The sequence below is a fragment of the Thamnophis elegans genome, chromosome 7 (assembly GCF_009769535.1).
Source record: "Thamnophis elegans isolate rThaEle1 chromosome 7, rThaEle1.pri, whole genome shotgun sequence".
Taxonomy (NCBI): domain Eukaryota; kingdom Metazoa; phylum Chordata; class Lepidosauria; order Squamata; family Colubridae; genus Thamnophis; species Thamnophis elegans.
The window spans coordinates 83,747,516-83,768,790 of NC_045547.1; the positions used below are offsets into that span (position 1 = coordinate 83,747,516).

The window sequence follows — 21,275 nt, forward strand, 5'->3', positions numbered from 1 at the left end:
ACCCGGACTGGTAGAATCCCACCCCTGAACTAGATTCTTGTACATAGTCTTGAACCATAAATATTCTGAACTGTAACTGAGCGTACAGCCCTGATTCTTTGCGCCTGAACATATTGCTAAAAGGCTATGCACGGGAATCTTCTCAACTAACGGCCAGTAGCGGGTTATCGCGAAGTAAATGATATCCGAGGGAGTTCAGAGTTAGTTCCTTTGTGGCTACATAGGGATTCTAGGCTGATTGCCCTTTTCACTCCGCCTCCAGGTTCCACCACTCCTTCTCCTACAGGTACGAAGCCACAAAGGTACCATCTCCCCACAGTTGTTGATGCCAACAGTTTTAACGGCAGCCCATCAGCATGAGATGTACTGGTTGAGTCTTTATGTGGAGGGTAGTGAGGTTGGATTGTGGCCAGGAGGCAGAGTGCTGTGAAACAGTCCTCCCACAAAGCTCTTCAGAATGTCAGCGCAGGAAAGAGAAAGGTTGCCTCTTCAGCAATGCTAGGTACTTGCCAGAAATCAATCAACTCAGCTGCCAAATATAGATAATGTCGTGAGATCGCAGAAGTCCATCGCTACCTCTGGAATGGTGCAGAGATCCCGCAGGGAAGGCGCCTTACAAGGTAATCCGCAAACAGCAGCTGATGGCCGCAACCTCTGCCTATCATCGAAAGCTGGCTGATCCTAGAGGCCGCACGTAGGACGTGGAAGCTTCAGAGGAAGTCAGAGGTTGTGTCTGTCCTGCCACAACTTCAACCTCTAGATAGAAACGATAGCTTTACTGGAGTCGAGTGTTATTGCAGTATTGCAAAGCCGGAACAGAGAATCGCAGGCCACAATCTCTAGATTCTACTTTTTTCCCCTCCCTTCAGGGGTGGGTTTCAACTGGTTCGCGGCGGTCCCTGCGAACCGGTTGGTCGGCGAACCCGGAAGTAAGTAACTTCCGGGAACGTCGAAGGGCGCGCCCGCCCGCCCGCGGTCCTTACCCGGTTTTGATGAGTTCTGCGCTTCCACGCATGCGCAGGACGCATACAGCACCTGCGCGATCGTCCAGGAGCAGCTGGAGCGTCGCACAGACGCTAGTACGCATGCGTGTACCGCGCGCGTGCACGAGGATGCCACCGGCCACGTTCCAACCGAACCGCTTGGAACGGGGCGAGAAACCCACCCCTGCCTCCCTTTCATTGTCCACCCCAGTGTAACCAATCAGGTTCAAGCAAGATCTTTTCATAATGGTGAGCCCAAGCACAGTTTGGTATGCAGCTCCTCTCCTTTTTCCAACTGGGTGACCTTGAGGCAGCGTCTGGAGAAGACACAGCACTTACTTTCATTTTCCCGAGCATTCCCTCCTTCTGTTGTGGCCTGTCGGCTGCTGACTCTTCCGACAGCCGAATCAGAGGAGGAAAAGGAGGTGTGGGAGTCAGGGCCAGCATCAAGGCAAACTGGGAGCTCTGAGGGGTGGCGCAGTGGTTAGGGTGCAGTACTGCAGGCCACTTCAGCTGACTGTTATCTGCAGTTCGGCGGTTCAAATCTCACCGGCTCAGGGTTGACTCAGCCTTCCATCCTTCCGAGGTGGGTGAAATGAGGACCCAGACTGTGGGGGCAATATGCTGACTCAATTTGCTAAAAATCTGTAAACCGCTTAGAGAGGGCTGAAAGCTCTATGAAGCGGTATATAAGTCAAATAAATAAATAAATAAGCAGGAATTGAGCTGGCAGAGAGAAAGAGACGGAGGCAGAGCCTAGGCCGTCTTTGAGCCCTCAAATGGAGAGTCAACAGCCCCCAGGTCTGGAAGTGGCTGATGAGGAAGAGGAGGAACAGCTGGATCCAGTGCCTGATGCACAGACGCCCAGAGGAGAGGAGAGCAGTGGAAATCTATGGGCCGGTCCTTGGGACGGAAGAACTGCTAGCTAAGCCCCGTCCTAGCTCTGGGGTTAAAAGGCAGGGGGCGGAGACGAATAGGTGTGGCAGACAACTATTCATCTTCCTGTCGGTCAGCCACTTCTGAATCCTGCAGGGTGGAGTCTGGGCAACTGAATAGAGCTGGGTGTTTGCTGCCCTTCCTGTCGCCAATGAGGAGTTTTTTTTCCCCAGCAGACATATTCTCATTGTGCCCAGAGAGAGAAATATCTGCCTCTACCTAGGATCGAACCCAAATTCCTCCTGATTGTGAGGCGAAAGCTTCACCTCTAGGCTGCTGCACCACTCAATTCTCTAATGCTATGGTCATAATCTCAATTCCTTAGCATGTTGCCCCGGGGAATTCTGGGAGTTGAAGTCCACATGTCTCAAAGCTCCCATGGTCGAGAAACTTTGATCTGGAGACCAAGTTTTGACTCTTCCTGTTGGAATTTTTCTCCTGACCTCCCCTTGGAATCTGTCTTCCTGTAACTAAATTCACAAAATTGTCCCACAGCCAGCCATCCTTATACATCACTTTCAGAGTATCTCCACTGCCTTCCCCCATCTGATGGGTTGTTATTAAGATTCTGAAATGAGTGTTTTCTTGATTAAAAACTGGTTATGATGTACATTGAAAAATATAAATGTGACTAGCCTTATAGAAAAGGGAATGAAAATATACTTGGGAAAAGAAAAGTTTGTAAGAGAAAATGGAATAAATATCAAACACGATAAAGATAAAGGTTCCCCTCGCATATATGTACTAGTCGTTCCCAGCTCTAGGGGGCGGTGCTCATCTCCGTTTCAAAGCCGAAGAACCAGCGTTGTCCGAAGACGTCTCCATGGTCATGTGGCCAGCATGACTCAACGCCGATGGATCACGGAACGCTGTTCCCTTCCCACCAAAGGTGGTTCCTATTTTTCTACTTGCATTTTCTATGTGCTTTCGAACTGCTAGGTTGGCAGAAGCTGGGACAAGTAACAAGTAACTCCGTTACGTGGCACTAGGAATTCGAACCGCCGAACAGCTGACCTTTCTGATTGACAAGCTCAATGTCTTAGCTACTGAGCCACCGAACACTTAATATTCTGCTTTTTCTAGGAATCCAATTTATATTTTGACATGTCAGGCCAAATTTACCTCTGAATGGAAACGTATTTTAGTGTCTCACGATTTGTTTAAGGACGTGTTAAAAGGTAGCAATCCCAGTTATCATTTTAGCTGTAGTGCATTGGTCCCGTGTTCAAAACTGAAAAGAACTGAGATAGGAGTACATTGAATTATTTAAGCATTTACGCTTGTCCTTTTCACCTGTGCTTCCAGATAGCTGATTGTCATAATTAATATTGAAATTACAAGCAATTACAAGCTTTTTCTTTTTTCTACTTCAAAGAATTTACTTTTAAGAGTTGAAAAGAACTTTTGGTGATCTTGAATAGTAAACTCAGAAGATAACAATAGGCTCACAGCGCCTCCTATGGGAAATTTTCTAGAACTACACAAAAATGTTTGTTTCAAAAGCCAACCTTAAGTGAAAGGGAAAAAAAGAAAGAGTAGAAAAAAAAAACTTTTGATTGTAATAGCGACATATATAATAGTTAGCTTTGTATTTGTATGCATTCTTCTTTGATATGTTCAGCTTTTGGGCCTATATTTCACTTTTTTTTAATCCTAAAATGACATTCTGCAATAGCATCTTGGGTCCCCTTGTTAGCTTTAATCAGAATTATTTGCATATGCTCTGTATACTCCAATCTTTATTTTTTAATGGTTCCACTAGTTAATTGTCCTCGTCAAGCATCATATTCCCAAATAGTTCCTTCATGGTGAGTGGTGAACAAGGATATAAAGATTCGTATTACTCACCCTGAAGGAATGATTTGGGAAGATGATGCTAGCCGAGGACAATTAACCAGTGGAACAGTCTGCCATCAGAAGTTGTGGGGGCTCACTGGAGGCTTTTAAGAAGATATGTTGTCTAAAATGGTATAGAGTCTCCTGCTTGAGCAGGGAGTTGGACTAGAAGACCTCCAAGGTCCCTTCCAGCTCTCTTCTGATTCAAAGATGGCTAAATTAACTTTTTCGATCAGAGAAAAGTTAAGTTTAAGACTGATTGGAAACCTTTTATGGCCCTTTTTATATGGAACAAATAAAAAAAATCACCGATTTCTAGTTCAGACAGAGTAGATTATAGAAAGAAGAGAGTTATGCCGAAAAGTAAGAGGCAACCTTATCATTGTACGTACAACTGTTGTAAATCTCAGTAGCATTTTCTGTTCTATTTTTCCTCCCATTCCTTTATTTTTTTTGGTACTTTTAGCTCTCGCTTTGATTTCTTTCTTTTTCTTACTTTATATTCGTTTGTCTTAGTTTTAACTTCCTTTCAAACGTTTTTAAATGAAATTGTATATTAAAAGGAGAGAGATAATGAACAGAATTCATATTGAAGCTGGGTTTTTATTTTATTTTTCTTACTATATGATAGAAGTGGCTTTCGCGAACGCTCCATCTCCACATCTAAGATTGGATTGTAATCAAGTTTGTTCCAGATTACAAACCAATTGCGTTATCATAACAATTTGGGACGATGTCCTTTCCGTGTTTAATTTAGGGCTGACCACAAACTCTGTTGTTTTTATATACAGCTGGACGTCACCAATCCTAACTCTATAAATCTTTTTTTCTGTTGTTTTGTTTCGGTGCCATTAAACCAGTGTTTCTCAACCTTGGCAAGTTGAAGTCCTGTAGACTTCAACTCCCAGAATCCCCCAGCCAGCATAGCTTGAAATGTAAATTGAAATGTATCTGTTAAATCTGTCTAACTAATTAATAGGATTTTTACAGCTTGGGATGCAATGCTACATCGGAGAAATAAATCCCAAGAAAGGGCGGATTATGATTGATAGCTTCTTCATAAAGAAATCACCCTGTAACTTCATTAAATTGCAATATTTTCTGAGAAAGCAGAACATGGTGAACTTAAATCTTTATACAAATAGTATAATCGAATTACGACGTCAACTGAGCCACGCTAGGGCGAGAGAGTTTTTAAGTGAGTTTTTCCCCATTTTACGACCTTTCTTGCCACTGTTGTTAAGTGAATCACTGCCGTTGATAAGTCAGTCTCACGGTTGTTAAGTGAATCGGGCTTCCCTGTTGATTCTCCTCATCAGAAGGTAGCAAAAGTGGATCATGTGACACACACACACACACACACGGGACACTGCAACCGGCATAAATATGAATCAGTTGCTAAGCGTCTGAATTTTGATTGTGTGACCACGGGGATACAGCAACGGTCGTGAGTGTGAAAAAAGGTCATTTTTAGTGGCGTCGTAACTTCGAACGGCCACTAAATGAATTGTAAGTGGAGGACTTCCTGTATTGGCATTTTAAAAAAAGAGTGTCGTAAATCATCAAGGTGCATTTGAACAAAAAGACAAAAAGAAATTAAATTGGATGCTAAGCATGAAAAACAGGTACATGCGCAGGCATTTAACCAGTGGCTCCCAAACTTGGCAACTTTAAGACTTGTGGACTTCAACTCCCAGAGTTCTCCAGCCAGCAGAGCTTAAAGTCTTAAAGTTGCCAAGTTTGGGAACCATGGATTTAAAACAGTTAAGGCTGCAATCATGCAAATATTTCTAAGATAAACTTCTCAAAACATGCTGGGATGGAACCGTAAATCACTTGAAATAGAGGGGGGGGGGTAGGAGGATTTTTTGCATGTAAAACCAAAAGTATTCCTGTTTTCCTAACTGTTTTCGGAATTACTTGCGCAAGCATTTCTCTGAATGGAGCATTGAAAAACCGAGGCAATAAATGCAGACGTTCCTTTGCCGTGTGTTTTCCGCAGTCGTTTGGGCTTGTCGACTAAGCTTTTGCTGGCCCATAAAAACTGGAGGATGACACTTTTAAAGCTCCATGGAGAGTGATAGAGAAAGCAGCACACCAACGCTCGGAATGGATTAATTAATTCATTATTTCGAAGCAATAGCAGAACGGGGTTTAATTGGCTCCTAACAGCACAGAGAAGAAGGCCAGAAGGAGGCAACCGTTTTAATCACGGTCTCTAAATGCTCGTGCGTCGAGGGCCACAGGGACATTTCCAAAAACACATTATTGGAAGAATTATTTGAAGGATTTTAGATGGCTGGCTGTCTCGGCTGGGGATACTAAATGCTGCGTAGGTAAAAGGTTCCCTTTGCACATAATGTGCTAGTCGTTCCTGACTCTAGGGGGCGGTCAGAGGTGGGTTCCTACCAATTCGCACCAGTTCAGTAGAACCGGTTCGTCAAATCTACCGAACCTGTTAGAAGAGGTTCCACCAGTGGACCCGGAAAGCAGGCCACACCTACAGAAGAGATTTTGCAGTATCCTTCCCCTGGAGTAGGGAGGGAATGGAGATTTTGCAGTATCCTTCCCCGGAGTGGGGAGGGAATGGAGATTTTGCAGTAACCTTCCCCTGGAGTGGGGAAGGAATGGGGATTTTGCAGTATCCTTCCCCTGGAGTGGGGAGGGAATGGGGATTTTGCAGTATCCTTCCCCTGGAGTGGGGAGGGAATGGAGATTTTGCAGTATCCTTCCCTGGAGTGGGGAAGGAATGGGGATTTTGCAGTATCCTTCCCCTGGAGTGGGGAGGGAATGGGGATTTTGCAATATCCTTCCCCGGAGTGGGGAGGGAATGGATATTTTACAATATCCTTCCCCTGGAGTGGGGAGGGAATGGAGATTTTGCAGTATCCTTCCCTGGAGTGGGGAGGGAATGGAGATTTTACAGTATCCTTCCCCTGGAGTGGGGAGGGAATGGGGATTTTGCAGTATCCTTCCCCTGGAGTGGGGAGGGAATGGGGATTTTGCAGTATCCTTCCCCTGGAGTGGGGAGGGAATGGAGATTTTGCAGTATCCTTCCCCTGGAGTGGGGAGGGAATGGAGATTTTGCAGTATCCTTCCCCTGGAGTGGGGAGGGAATGGAGATTTTACAGTATCCTTCCCCTGGAGTGGGGAGGGAATGGGGATTTTGCAGTATCCTTCCCCTGGAGTGGGGAGGGAATGGGGATTTTGCAGTATCCTTCCCCTGGAGTGGGGAGGGAATGAAGATTTTGCAGTAACCTTCCCCTGGAGTGGGGAGGGAATGGAGATTTTGCAGTATCCTTCCCCTGCCATGCCCACTAAGCCACGCCCACAGAACTGGTAGTAAAAAAAAATTGAATTTCACCACTGGTTTAAGTCTAAACTTCTCTAAACTTCAACAGCGTAATGTTGATCTTCTTCCTTTTAAAACATTGGGCAGTTAAATGTCGACAGACCATCCACCGCAAATCATCTAGAGATTTTTTTAATTTAAGATTTATTTTCTTTCTGATGATCTTCTGGCTTAAATTTTGGCTTGCTGCCATGTTGGCTCCCTTAGTTTGCAGTAGGAATTTGTTCTTGTCGACAGAGTGACAAGCCAGGGGTCTTTTGGGGTCTCTTGGCAATGTATCATTATCCTATAATGATATATTTTTTTTAAAAATGGCAAGTTCCAGCATGTTGTTTTCATACTCCAAGCTGCATAGCTTGCAGAAGATTTATGCTGGCTGTTTAATATCCATTTCCTTTTCGAAATAAGGAGCGAATTATGTCATCTCTTTGGGCTGTTGAGTCTCTTCGCCTGGCAGTTTTATACCTTGAGTGTAGGTCTCTTGCTCCCTGTAGTCTCTTAGAGACGGTTGTGTAAATCCTTAGTACAGTTACTTCTGACAGACCAAGGGGATGGGGTGCATGTTGCACCGATTGAGTAACATGACGTCTCCATTGTTACAGGGTTTTTTGGCAAGCTTTGGCCACCAAGGAGTAACTGCTCACAATATTCATTGAATTCTCCATGAACTTCCTCTGTCTACCAAAATATTCCAGAGTCAAATGTGAGGCCATTTGTCCAACAGCTAAAGCTATTCAATCAGAATAGAGCTGGAAGGGACCTTGGGGGTCTTCTAGTCCAACCCCTTGCTCAAGCAGGAGACCCTATACCTTTTCAGATCAGTGACTGTCCAGTCTCTTCTTAAAAACCTCCAGTGATGGGGAAGGAAGGAAGGAAGGAAGGAAGGAAGGAAGGAGGGAGGGAGGGAGGGGAGGGAGGGAAGGAAGGAAGGAAGGAAAACAGAACAACAAAGTTGGAAGGGACCTTGGAGGTCTTCTAGTCCAACCCCTAGCTGAAGCAGGAGACCCTCTATCATATCAGACAAGTGGCTGTCCAGTCTCTTCTTAAAAACCTCCAGTGATGGAGAAGAAGGAGGGAGGGAGGGAGGGAGGGAGGGGAGGGAGGGAGGGAGGGAGGGAGGGAGGGAGGAAGGAAGGAAGGAAGGAAGGAAGGAAAACAGCATAATGATGTTGGAAGGGACCTTGGAGGTTCTTCTAGTCCAATCCCTTACTCAAGCAGGAGACCCTATACCTTTCAGATCAGTGACTGTCCAGTCTCTTCTTAAAACCTCCAGTGATGGAGAAGAAGGGAGGGAGGGAGGGAGGGAGGGAGGGAGGGAGGGAGGGAGGAAGGAAGGAAGGAAGGAAGGAAGGAAGGAAGGAAGGAAGGAAAACAGCATAATGATGTTGGAAGGGACCTTGGAGGTCTTCTAGTCCAATCCCTTGCTCAAGCAGGAGACCCTATACCTTTTCAGATCAGTGACTGTCCAGTCTCTTCTTAAAAACCTCCAGTGATGGGGAAGGAAGGAAGGAAGGAGGGAGGGAGGGAGGGAGGGAGGGAGGGAGGGAAGGAAGGAAGGAAGGAAAACAGAACAACAAAGTTGGAAGGGACCTTGGAGGTCTTCTAGTCCAACCCCTTGCTCAAGCACGAGACCCTCTATCATATCAGACAAGTGGCTGTCCAGTCTCTTCTTAAAAACCTCCAGTGATGGAGAAGGAGGGAGGGAGGGAGGGAGGGAGGGAGGAAGGGAGGGAGGGAGGGAGGAAGGAAGGAAGGAAGGAAGGAAGGAAGGATACCGGAAGAAGGAAGGAAGGAAGGAAGGAAGGAAGGAAAACAGCATAATGATGTTGGAAGGGACCTTTGAGGTCTTCTAGTCCAACCTCCAGCTGGCGAACCATTTCAGAGAAGTGTCTTTCTTAAACGGAAACTCCAGGGAACATCTAACTTGGTCCTTCTATCTTGAGTCACCTGGACTTTCCTGCCTCTAATACAGTAGATTTTCTCCCCCTCCCTAAGAATGTGTTGACATTTTACAGCCATGGATTTCAGTTAATTAATTAGCAAAGCAACAGACAAATGGGTCCCTTTCTAAGAAACATAACTCACTTTGGGATACAATGCCCCCATGAACGACTGTTCTCACCCACTTCAACGCTACTTTTTTTTAAATTAAAAGTTTTAATGAGTTTTACAATTATATACCTTTCCCCTTCCCTCCCCCTCCCCCCCCCCGCTCCCACATCCCTCCCTCCCACCACCACCCCAACCTCCCAGAGCAAATACAGGGTATAAACATTTAGCAACCATACACTAAAATAAACTAGCTAACTTTAGCATCGTCCCTCGCTTAACTCCCCTTTTGTAAAGCCAACTTTAGATAAGTTGCAACATTCCTTGCTCATTCATTCATAAGCTAACTGAAGTTTCTTAGTCCCATATTATTTTGAATATATCAATCCATCTTCTCCACTCCAGCTTGTATTTCTCATCTGAATGCTCCTTGAGGTATGCTGATATTTTAGCCATCTCTGCTAAAACTTTTAACATCCATTCTTGAATAGTAGGCAATTCTTCCTTCTTCCAGTACTGCGCCACCAACAATCTTGCTGCCGTTGTTAAGTTCAGAATCAAATTAGTCTCTATAACTCTACAATCTGTAATTATACCTAACAAGAATAACTGAGGAATAAACTTTATCCTCTTTTTAAGAATATTTTGAATAATCCACCATATTTTTATCCAAAATGCTTTGACTTTTTTACAACTCCACCATATATGATAGTACGTAGCATCAACACAATCACATCTCCAGCATTTCGGTTGTAAGTTTGAATACATACAAGCTAATTTTTTAGGATCTAAATGCCATCTGTAAAACATCTTGTAGAAATTCTCTCTCAGGTTTTGGGCTTGCGTACATTTTACATTTCCTACCCATATCTTTTCCCATGTATCCAGCATTATTGGTTCTTCAAAATTTTTGTGCCCATTTTATCATACAGTCTTTAACTTGCTCTGTTTCAGAATCTGTTTCTATCAATATATTATATAACCTTTTTATATGCATTTGACTCTGGTCCCTAATTTATTTTACTAGGTTTTCCTCATTTTGCATAATACCAATTTTCTGGTCTTTCTTTCCATCTGGCCTGTAGCTGTCCATACTGAAACCAGGTTTGAATTACCCTTTCCTCTTTTAATACATTCGGGGGTTTTAACTGTAATATATCTCTTTCTATGGTAAGAAGCTCTCTGTATGTGGTTACATCCTGTTTTGTTCTATGCTTATATTCTCTATTGCACGTCTGGGAATTGCCCACCATAGGTATCTTATCATTTATTTATGTTGATATTTTTTCCAGACACGCAATAGAGCATTCCTTTGGGATACAATGCACCCAGGCCCCACGAACGACACTTCAAAGCTACTCGAAGCAAACGTACAGAAGTAAAATGTGATCAGGGTTTAAATGAAAGATGAATTTCTCCCTTGCGCATAGTAAATTCTGTTGCCTGCATTCAAAATTGAGAAGATGCAGAGACTTTGGGTTCTAATTGGTCAGGTGGCGCAGTGGTTTAAATGCAGCACTGCAGCTACTTCAGCTGACTGCAGTTCTGCAGTTCGGCTGTTCAAATCTCACCGGCTCAAGGTTGACTCAGCCTTCCATCCTTCCAAGGTGGGTAAAATGAGGACCCGGATTGTTGTTGGGGGCGATATGCTGACTCTGTAAACCGCTTAGAGAGGGCTGAAAGCCCTATGAAGCGGTATATAAGTCTAACTGCTATTGCTATTGCTACTATCTAATGAGAGGTCTGTTAATGTGGCTGTATGTGGTGATGTTTTTCAGAGTATCTGGAGGTGAGTTATTTGACCGCATCGTAGAGAAAGGATTTTATACGGAAAAGGATGCCAGCACCCTGATACGGCAAGTCTTGGATGCTGTCTATTATCTTCACCGGATGGGCATCGTTCACAGAGACCTCAAGGTATTTAAAATTTAATAGCACCGTAGATATACTGTATCTCAAAGGGGTCCTTGCTTCCCTCTGAGCTTGGTTGTTTACTTGCAGACGTTTCATTACCAAACTAGCTAACGTCATCAGTGCTAGTTGGGTAATGAAATGTCTGCAATGAAGCAGAGAGCACCACGGACCCCCTCATTGCAATCCTGAGCTACAGTTATTCTCCTTCATTGCTATATCTCAAAGCCAGTTTGGTATAGCGGTTTAAGACATTCCAGCTAGAAACCAGGAGGCTGTGAGTTCTAGTCCCACCTTAGTCACCGAGCCGGATGACTAACTTTGGGCCAGCCACTCTGTCGCAGCCCCTAGGAAGCAAGCAATGGAAAACCCACTTCTGAAATCTTGCTAATTAAACGACGAAGATTAATTCAGGCAATTCAAGACATCAGCACGGATTCAAAGGCACAGACCCAAACAAGATAGAAATGAGCCTTCTCCAATCTAGAAAATCACCAGTAGAGATTTGGATTACAAATCTCAAAATTCTCATCCGCAGAGGTGGAGAAAGTTGCATAAATGAAATAAATAAATATTTGTAACAGAATCTCTCCGGCTAAAGATGCAAGATGCTCTAAAGAGCCTTGTAGTCTTGACTCAGATGTTTTTAGGAAAATGTAAGAATCTTTTGTTGGAATTCATTGTTCGGCACGTATTTCTATGCAACAACTACAGTAGCATTCAGCCAGTAGATGGCAGTGTTTGCAAGTTTGGATCTATGGTATATACTCTATGCCCTTTTGTTCTAAGTAGAGGTTCCTGTTTCCTGTTACGGTTAAACAGTGTAAAGCACATGGTGATTGTTCTCTTTTATTTGCTCTGTGGTGCTATATATAAACAGAATTTCTAACATTTTTCTACTGGTCCGCCACCATCTTCTCCTCCTATAGTAACTTACATGTGGTTGTTCACAGTTTGGAGCTTTGGTGTGAAAACCAGACTTTTTAAAACTGCCTTTATATCTTTGTTTTTTGAGGGCGGAAGATAATGGTGGATAAATGATGACTTGTCCAGTCAGCGAGGTTTATTAACCTTCTTAGCACATTTGCTAAGTCAGCTGTTTGAAGTGTAAAGCTAACATAGGAGGCTAGACATATCACCTTTTGCTAAGTCAATCTTCTGCTGAAACAACAGGATCTGCAGGAAATTGCTATGTAAGAATGATCCTTTATGCAGAAGAGAGGCTTGAAATAACTCGTCAACGCGTGGCTAAGCTGCCGGATCCTGTTCCAATTCGGTGGAAGGAATTCCTTGACACTACTCTTTTTTCAACAAATTAATCTTATAAGCCCTAATGCAGAGAGGAATGTGAAAGGTGTGTTTTATAGAAGAGCTGTGGAAGGGGATTAGTTTATATATGACTTGGCATTTATACTAATGGAAATAATTCTGATAAATGTCCAGAATTCGGTAGACGTTCCACAGGGCGGGGGAGCTGGGCAGAAGAAAAAAATCCACCCAAATATGTATCAATTTTCTCGTGGAATCAAAGAAATAGGGGAAGCATGGCAGTGCACCCCACTCCATAATTTAACAGAATAACAGAGTTGGAAGGGACCTTGGAGGTCTTCTAGTCCAACCTCCTGCTCCAAGCACAAGACCCTCTACCATTTCAGACAAGTGGACTGTCCAGTCTCTTCTTAAAAGCCTCCAGTGATGGAGAAGGAGGGAAGGAAGGAAGGAAGGAAGGAAGGAAGGAAGGAAGGAAAACAGGATAACAGAATAACAGAGTTGGAAGGGACCTTGGAGGTCTTCTAGTCCAACCCCCTGCTCAAGCAGGAGACTCTCTACCATTTCAGACAAATGATTGTCCAGTCTCTTCTTAAAAGCCTCCAGTGTTAGAGAAAGAAGGAAGGAAGGAAGGAAGGAAGGAAGGAAGGAAGGAAGGAAGGAAGGAAATCAGCATAACAGAGTAACAGAGTTGGAAGGGACCTTGGAGGTCTTCTAGTCCAACCCCCTGCTCAAGCAGGAGACCCTCTACCATTTCAGACCAATGGTTGTCCAGTCTCTTCTTAAAAGCCTCCAGTGATGGAATAGCCACAACTTCTGAAGACAAACCATTCAACTGGTTGATTGCTCTCAGTGTTAAGAAATTTCTCCTTAGTTCTAGGTTGCTTCCCTCCACGATTAGTTTCCACCCATTGCTTCTACCCTCGGGTGCTTTGGGGAATAGGTTGACCCCCCCCTCCTCTTTGTGGTAGCTTCTCGATATTAATACAATCGAGCGAGTCCAGAGATATTTCACAAGAAGAGTCCTCCATGCCTCTGCTCGTAACAGAATCCCTTATGCCACCAGGCTTGAAATGTTGGGCTTAGACAATTTAGAACTACGCCGCCTTCGGTCTGATCTAAGCATAGTACACAAAATTGTCTTCTACAACGTCCTACCTGTCAACGACTACTTCAGCTTCAACCGCAGTAACACGCGGGCAAACAATCGATACAAACTCAAGGTCAACCGCTCCAAACTCGATTGCAGGAAATGAGATTTCAGCAGCAGAGTGGTCAACACCTGGAATGCTCTACCTGACTCTGTGGTTTCTTCCCCAAACCCCCAAAACTTTAACCTTAATCTGTCTACCGTGGACCTCACCCCATTCCTAAGAGGTCTGCAAGGGGATGTGCATAAGCGCACCAGCGTGCCTTCCGTCCCTGTCCTAATGTCCCCACTTATTCGTATCCATTTCATGTATTCAAATCATGTTTAGACTTATATATGTTATCTATTCATGCTTGATGGAATAGATATAGATAGATAGATAGATAGATAGATAGATAGATAGATAGATAGATAGATAGATAGATATATGATAGATAGATAGATATATGATAGATTGATAGATAGATGATAGATAGATGATAGATAGATAGATAGATAGATAGATAGATAGATAGATAGATAGATAGATAGATAGATAGATAGATGGATAGATAGGTAGGTAGGTAGGTAGGTAGGTAGGTAGATAGATAGATAGATAGATAGATAGATAGATAGATAGATAGATAGATAGATAGATAGATAGATAGAATGATAGGTAGGTAGGTAGGTAGGTAGGTAGATGATAGATAGATAGATAGATAGATAGATAGATAGATAGATAGATAGGTAGGTAGGTAGGTAGGTAGGTAGATAGATAGATAGATAGATAGATAGATAGATAGATAGATATAGATAGGTAGATAGATAGCTAGATAGATAGATAGATGATAGATAGATAGATAGATGATAGATGATAGATAGATAGATAGATAGATAGATAGATAGATAGATAGATAGATAGATAGATAGATAGATGATAGGTAGGTAGGTAGGTAGGTAGGTAGGTAGGAAGGTAGATAGATAGATAGATAGATAGATAGATAGATAGATAGATAGATAGATAGATAGATAGATTGATAGGTAGGTAGGTAGGTAGGTAGGTAGATAGATAGATAGATAGATAGATAGATAGATAGATAGATAGATAGATAGATAGATAGATAGATAGATGATAGATAGATAGATAGATAGATAGATAGATAGATAGATAGATGATAGATGGATGGATGGATGGATGGATGGATGGATGGATGGATGGATGGAGGGATGATAGGTAGGTAGGTAGGTAGGTAGATAGGTAGATAGCTAGCTAGATAGATGATAGCTAGCTAGATAGATGATAGATAGATAGATAGATAGATAGATAGATAGATAGATAGATAGATAGATAGATAGATAGATAGATAGATAGATAAAATACAATATTGGAAGGCTGCTAACATGTCCCCCTTAATCCTTCTTTCACTAGACTAGATGTGCCCAGTTCCTGCAGCTGTTCTTCATATGTTTAGCCTCCAGGCTCCTAAACATCTTCGTTGCTCTTCTCTCCACTCTTTCCAAACTCTAAACATCTTTTTTTTTAATAATGTGGGGATATTTTGATCTCTTTACAGCAGCCGTGTCTTTTACACATGGCTGCTTTTGAAGCTGATTCTTCCAGTCTCTCTCTCTCTCTCTCTCCAAATATTGTGGCTATACACACAGGTGCATACAGGTAGACAGAGGCCGGACTCTCACAGAAGTGTGGGAGCCTGGGAGAAGACGCAGCGGCTTTTAATAGCCGTCAGATTAAACCATTTCTAATTTAAGCACAAGAAAAGAAGTGTTCACAAGCACTCTCGTGCTTTGCAAAGGACTTTCCCCCAAGGACAGGTGCACAGCTAATAAAAATGCAACACACACATGTATCCACACACAAATAAAATAAATTGCAATCACATAGATAACAGTTGTATGAATCTCTTTAATGTTCTCGTCTCACGTGAATATTAAACAAAGGCCCACTTTCCCCCACATAATACGATGTTTCTGTTGCCTTAAATGGTGGTATAACTCCTCACATCCAGATTTAACATCCATTAAATCATCCAATCTGTTCCTTATCATTTCATGGAATTCCCTGCCTGGAACATTCGTTTGTAAAAGAAATATATTAAATTATGATAGGGATTTTTCTTGGCAAGCCTGTTTCCAATGCGGCTGAAAATCTCTCTCTCTCCCTCCCTCCTTCCATCCCTCCCTCCTTCCCTCCCTCTCTCTCACACACATTTAAATATGCTTGTCGATTGATCTCAAATCAGCAAAATTGCTCACTTCCCAGCCAATGTAAAAATGCGCCTGATTACCTTCTTTTGTTTGATCACGAATAAGAATTGATTGAAAACCGCCATCACACAAGTATTTATTAGATGTTCAATGGATTAATAAGAACACGTTTCAAAGGCTGATTTTATCATTCTGGAAATGGATTTGCACTTATTTTAGAGATCTATAGAATTCATCAGCCTGGAAGCAGAGCACCTTGGGGGAATTCTGAATTTTTTTTCTGTTTTCCTCCAGAACGTAAAATTTAGGACTGGCACCATTTAGCCAATTGATGGAAGTGAATTTGCCAAAACCACAAAGAGTTTGAGGTATTCTGGGCACAGAAAGCTTTAAAAAACTTCTGTATGATCCAGAACGGTATGTCCTAAATCAACAAATTGGCGGATTCCTACTTAATATAACCCTTTAGCAATTGCATAGAAATCTTTGACTTATTGCAATAATATTACCAAAAGAGAGAGGCACCTCCCTCCAAATATGCTTGTTTTCATTACCCAGTTTTAATATTTTAGGTAAAGGTAAAGGTTCCCCTCGCACTTATGTGCTAGTCGTTCCCTACTCTAGGGGGCGGTGCTCATCTCTGTTTCAAAGCCGAAGAGTCAGCGTTGTCCGAAGACGTCTCCGGGGTCATGTGGCCGGCATGACTCAATGCCGAAGGCACACAGAACGCTGTTCCCTTCCCACCAAAGGTGGTTCCTATTTTTCTACTTGCATTTTTTACATGCTTTCCAACTGCTAAGTTGGCAGAAGCTGGGACAAGTAACGGGAGCTCACTCCGTTACGCGGCGCTAGGGATTCGAACCGCCAAACTACCGACCTTTCTGATTGACAAGCTCAGCCTCTCAGCCACTGAGCCACCCTTAATATGAGATTAAGTATTAATATTTTAGATGCTTGCAAATTTTGCTAGTCAGGCAAAATTGTAGGTGAATACAGAGACTCAATCTGTATCATCCTTTACCTCATCGTTGTCATGTCTGGCTCCCTCACAAGGGACATGACCCAACCTGTTCTTCTCGTGTTTCTCCTCAATGTTCCTTTTCAAGCCTAATTTCCTGATTTATTTATTTTTTAATTGGAAGAGGCGTGTAGGAGAGAGACTGGCTGAGCTGGGAGAAGGAGTCAAACAAGGACTTAGTCTAGAATCTCTATGTGAGCACAAGCGGCCGAAGTCCCCATGAATGCCGTTTATCTAGTCTCACCCAGGCGCAAAACCGTGAGCCTAAGATGCTTAATTTCCGGCGCTAATATCCAGGCCCACCCTTCAGAGTTCCATTACCTATTTTATTGTTTTATTACTGCATTTATTAGTTTCATTATCAGAATCCAATTAGCTGTCTTATTGCTGAAACCTACACACACAGAAATCATCTCAGCCTGTTGCAGACAGGGAAACAGGCAGAGCGCGCATAACTTTTTATAAGGTCCTTGAAAATTATTTCCAGTAAGCGTAGTTTAATTCGTGCAACTGCTAAGACACTCCCTCTGGCACCTCTCCTCAAGATGCATCCCTCTTTCACCTCCATTTGGTTTATTGAGTTTAACTCCATTTTGTTTCTTATTAAGGAAAACAGTGCCTTTCCTATTCATTGCTGCAGGCTCGGCACGCGATTTTAAACATATTTTGCTTCGGGGAGAAAAAAAAAACCTGGAAAAAACTGGAAACTGCATCTTATTGGGCTCAAAATCTGTATTCTTCTATCGTCCCACATCATGTTTTTTAAAATTCCTACTGTGTCCCTACAGCCTGAAAATCTGCTCTACTACAGCCAGGATGAAGACCTCTAAAATCATGATCAGTGATTTTGGATTGTCCAAAATGGAGGGGAAAGGAGATGTCATGTCCACGGCCTTTGGCACCCCAGGTACGTTGGTAAGTACCCCAAATATTCCGAGTATGCAGAGTTAGAAAATCGTCTATGAGCTCCATTTCAGAAAGACGTATCCGTGCAACCGAAGAGCTAACCGTTAGCTCACGAAGCTTGGGCCTTTTCATAAAACATGTTAGTCGTTGACCTTGCTACAATTCATTTAGTGATTGTGGAAATTACTATGGCACTGGAAAAAATGACTTACTACCGCTGCTACATCCCCATGGTCGCGTGATCAAACTTCAGACAAGCTTTGGCAACATGACTCGTATTATGATCGTCTTGGGGTGATGGGCCTTGAAGGTCAAGTGGGCCTACCTCCCAACAGCGTTGCAACAGCCCTCCCTCGCTCCTCGAGTCAGTAGCCGAGCTGGCGGTAGAGTTCCCCAGGCTTATGGTGCTGGGGGATTTCAACCTGCCTTCGCTCGGTGGACACTCTGATGGGGCGCAGGAGTTCATGGCTTCCATGACAGCCATGGACTTGACCCCAAGTAATTCGGGGTCCGACTCACTCAGCGGGTCACACGCTCGACCTCGTATTCCTTCTCGGAGCAGTGGAGGCGTGATCTAGATTTGAAGGGCATTAAGATCTTGCCCTTGTCATGGTCTGATCACTTCCTATTGAGGCTTGACTTTTCGGAAACCAATCCCCCGCTGTAGGGAGGGGGAACCGATTAGGTGGTTCCGCCCCAGACGCCTGATGGACCCTATGGGTTTTCGGACGGGCGCTTGGAGAAATACCTGTCGCTCTCGCCCACAGTCCGTAGAGTCCTTAGGTCGCTGCTTGGAATACAGCGGCGGCGGGGGGCTCTAGACCGGATTGCGCCTTTACGGCCTCTCCGAGGCAGTGGGTCCAGGAGGGCTCCTTGGTTTACCGAGGAACTCCGGGAGATGAAGCGCCAAAAGAGACGCCTAGAGCGCCGCTGGAGGGCTGAGTCTCTTTTGAGAGTGGGCGGCTTACAAATTATTAATAATAATAATAAATAAATAATGGGATTCCCCTTTTGCGACTGTCCGACGAGCAATGAGGAGGCTGGGTTCGTTTAACAACCAGGTTACCCGCTTATCAACTGCAGGGATTCACTTACCAACTGTAGCAGGAAAGGTTGTAAAACGAGGCAAAATTCACAATTCAAAATAGACAGAGAGATACAGAGGCCATGTGTCAGAGCTGTGGCAGTGTGATTATTATGAGAGATAAACCCAGGAGCAGAACACAGCACACAGTACCCAGAGCCTTTAGACAATTAATAGTGGTTTATATATACATATATACAGACATACACATGGTAGATAAATCCCTTACCACTCAGCTACGCACACAAGGAGAGAAATGAGATACATGGCGAGAGGGAGACGCCCTCTAATGGCCACCTTTATATAGACACCTCTTAAAACGGTAAAAGACTTGTATGGAGCCCACCAGAGTCTTAAACTGGCTATACTGTATTGCTAATTCATCCTCATTGCATCAATTTACATCTTACAACCTTACATCAGCTGGCAGCTATTAAATACTCAGTACCTGACACCATGATCTAAAGACATGTCTTTTGTTTGCTGATTAAAATGGATGGATATGTCTGTCAGGGTTCCAACTAGCATCCAAAAGTAAATCAGAGTCCAAGGCAGTGCATTGCTCGAAGTCCACACCCACAAGTCCCTCCCATGGTTACACAGCTGATGATACAATCACCAGAAGATTGAAATCAACTTGAAGAAACTTTTATCTTTTAGGTCTGATCTATAGTTTGATGTTAGAAACATCATGCTTTACTAACAAAAGCACCATCGCAACTATCTGCAACATTTCCACGAAGCTCATGTGCTGCCACTTCTCAGTTGCCCACCAAAGAGTTACACAAAGCCCATTTCCACAAAATCTCAATGATGGGAAGCCCGAGATTTAGAGAGGGAGCTCAGATTTGGTCACATTGCTTGTTTGGAAGAAATGGGTGGATCATCTCTTTTGATATATTTGACCAGAAAACGCATCCTCTCTTCTGTAGAAGCTTTGGATTATATCAATTAGGATAGTTATTCCTGCTTTGGAAAGGATTAATAAGCATTCTGTAATAAAGGAACCTAATTAGGAAAGAAATGAGATTGGCTGGGCTTAGTGATAACCAAAGAACATAGAATAATGGTCTTGGAACGGACATTGGAGGTCTTCCATTCCAACCCCCTGCCCGAAGAGGAGATCCTATACCATTAGAGACAAAAGCCTGTTCAGTCTCTTCTTAAAAAGGCCTCCAGTGATGGAGCATTCACAACTTCTGGAGGCAAGTTGTTCCACTGGTTAATTGTTTCTCACTGTCAGGAAATTCTCCTTAATTCCAAGTTGCTTCTTTCAGAGGTGGGTTCCTACCGGTTCGCACCAGTTCGGTAGAACCGGTTCGTCAAATCTACCGAACCGGTTAGAAGAGGTTCCACCAGTGGACCTGGAAAGCAGGCCACACCTACAGAAGAGGTTCCAAAATTTTTTGAAACCCACCACTGGGCCTTCTTTCCTTAGTTAGTTTCCATCCATTGCTTCTTGTTTCTTGTCTTCTAATGCTTTGGAGAATAGCTTGACGCCCTCTTCTTTGGGGCAGCCCCTCAAATACTGGAAGATTGCTATCATGTCACCCCCTGGTCCTTCTTTTTCTCTAAACTGGATATACCCAGTTCCTGCAACCGTTCCTCGTATGTTTTAACCTCCGGCCCTCCTAATCATTTCTTCGCCAAATCCAGCATTTTCGGTAAGCCTCGCAAACTGCAGAATTGAAAGCTGAGTGTAAATAGTGGGACACAGCCATCTCCTTTAGGCTGCTCACTTTCTTCCTTCTCTCCCCCCCCCCCCCGCCTTTGGCTCCATGCATTTACATTTAGATAAGCTTTTAAAAGGCTGGAAACCAGCCTGTCATTGTTATTCTGTGCACCGATGGCGCAGCCAAAGAAAAATGCTTAAATCAGCTGCTTTAAGAGGACAACAAGAATGAAAAACATAAACTGAGAAATTGAAGATGCTGGGTTGATTTTTTTTTACACTAGAGTTATACTTTATGAACATAAAAAAACAGTTTTACCAGCTGCCCTTAAAATCCAGATAACAGAATTGGAAGGGACCTTGGAGGTCTTCTAGTCCAACCCTCTGTTATGCTGTTTTCCTTCCTTCCTTCCTTCCTTCCTTCCTTTCTACCCCCGTGTATTTTTCCTTCCTTCCTTCCCTCCTTCCTTCCTCCCTCCCTCCTTGTATCATTCGTTCCTTCCTCCCCCTCCCCTCTTCTCTGTATCTTTCCTTCCTTCCCTCTTCCTTCCTTCCTTCCTCCCTCCCTCCTTCCCTGTATCTTTACTTCCTTTCTTCCCTCCTTCTTCCTTCCTTCCTCCCTCCTTCGTTGTATCTTTCTTCCTTCCTTTCTTCCTCCCCCTCCCCTCTTCTCTGTATCTTTCCTTTCTTTTCTCTTCCTTCCTTCCTTCCTTCCTTCCTTCCTCCCTCCCTCCTTCCTTGTATCTTTCTTCCTTCCTTCCTTCCTCCCCTCCTTCTCCATCACTGGAGCCTTTTAAAAAGAGACTGGACAGCCCCCTGTCTGAAATGGTAGGTGGTCTCCTGCTTGAGCAGGGGGTTGGACTAGAAGACCTCCGAGGTCCCTTCCAGCTCTATTCTAGATTGA

At 43.6% G+C, this 21,275-nt stretch overlaps 1 protein-coding gene across 1 annotated transcript in view; it reads left to right on the forward strand.

The window, feature by feature from the left end:
- The window catches only part of CAMK1D (calcium/calmodulin dependent protein kinase ID), a 136,018-nt gene that overhangs the window by 108,592 nt on the left and 6,151 nt on the right, over positions 1–21,275 (forward strand). Inside the window, 3 exon segments of the mRNA XM_032222175.1 lie at positions 10,935–11,073; positions 17,498–17,533; positions 17,535–17,628. Of these exon segments, the coding sequence (XP_032078066.1) occupies positions 10,935–11,073; positions 17,498–17,533; positions 17,535–17,628 (269 nt within the window).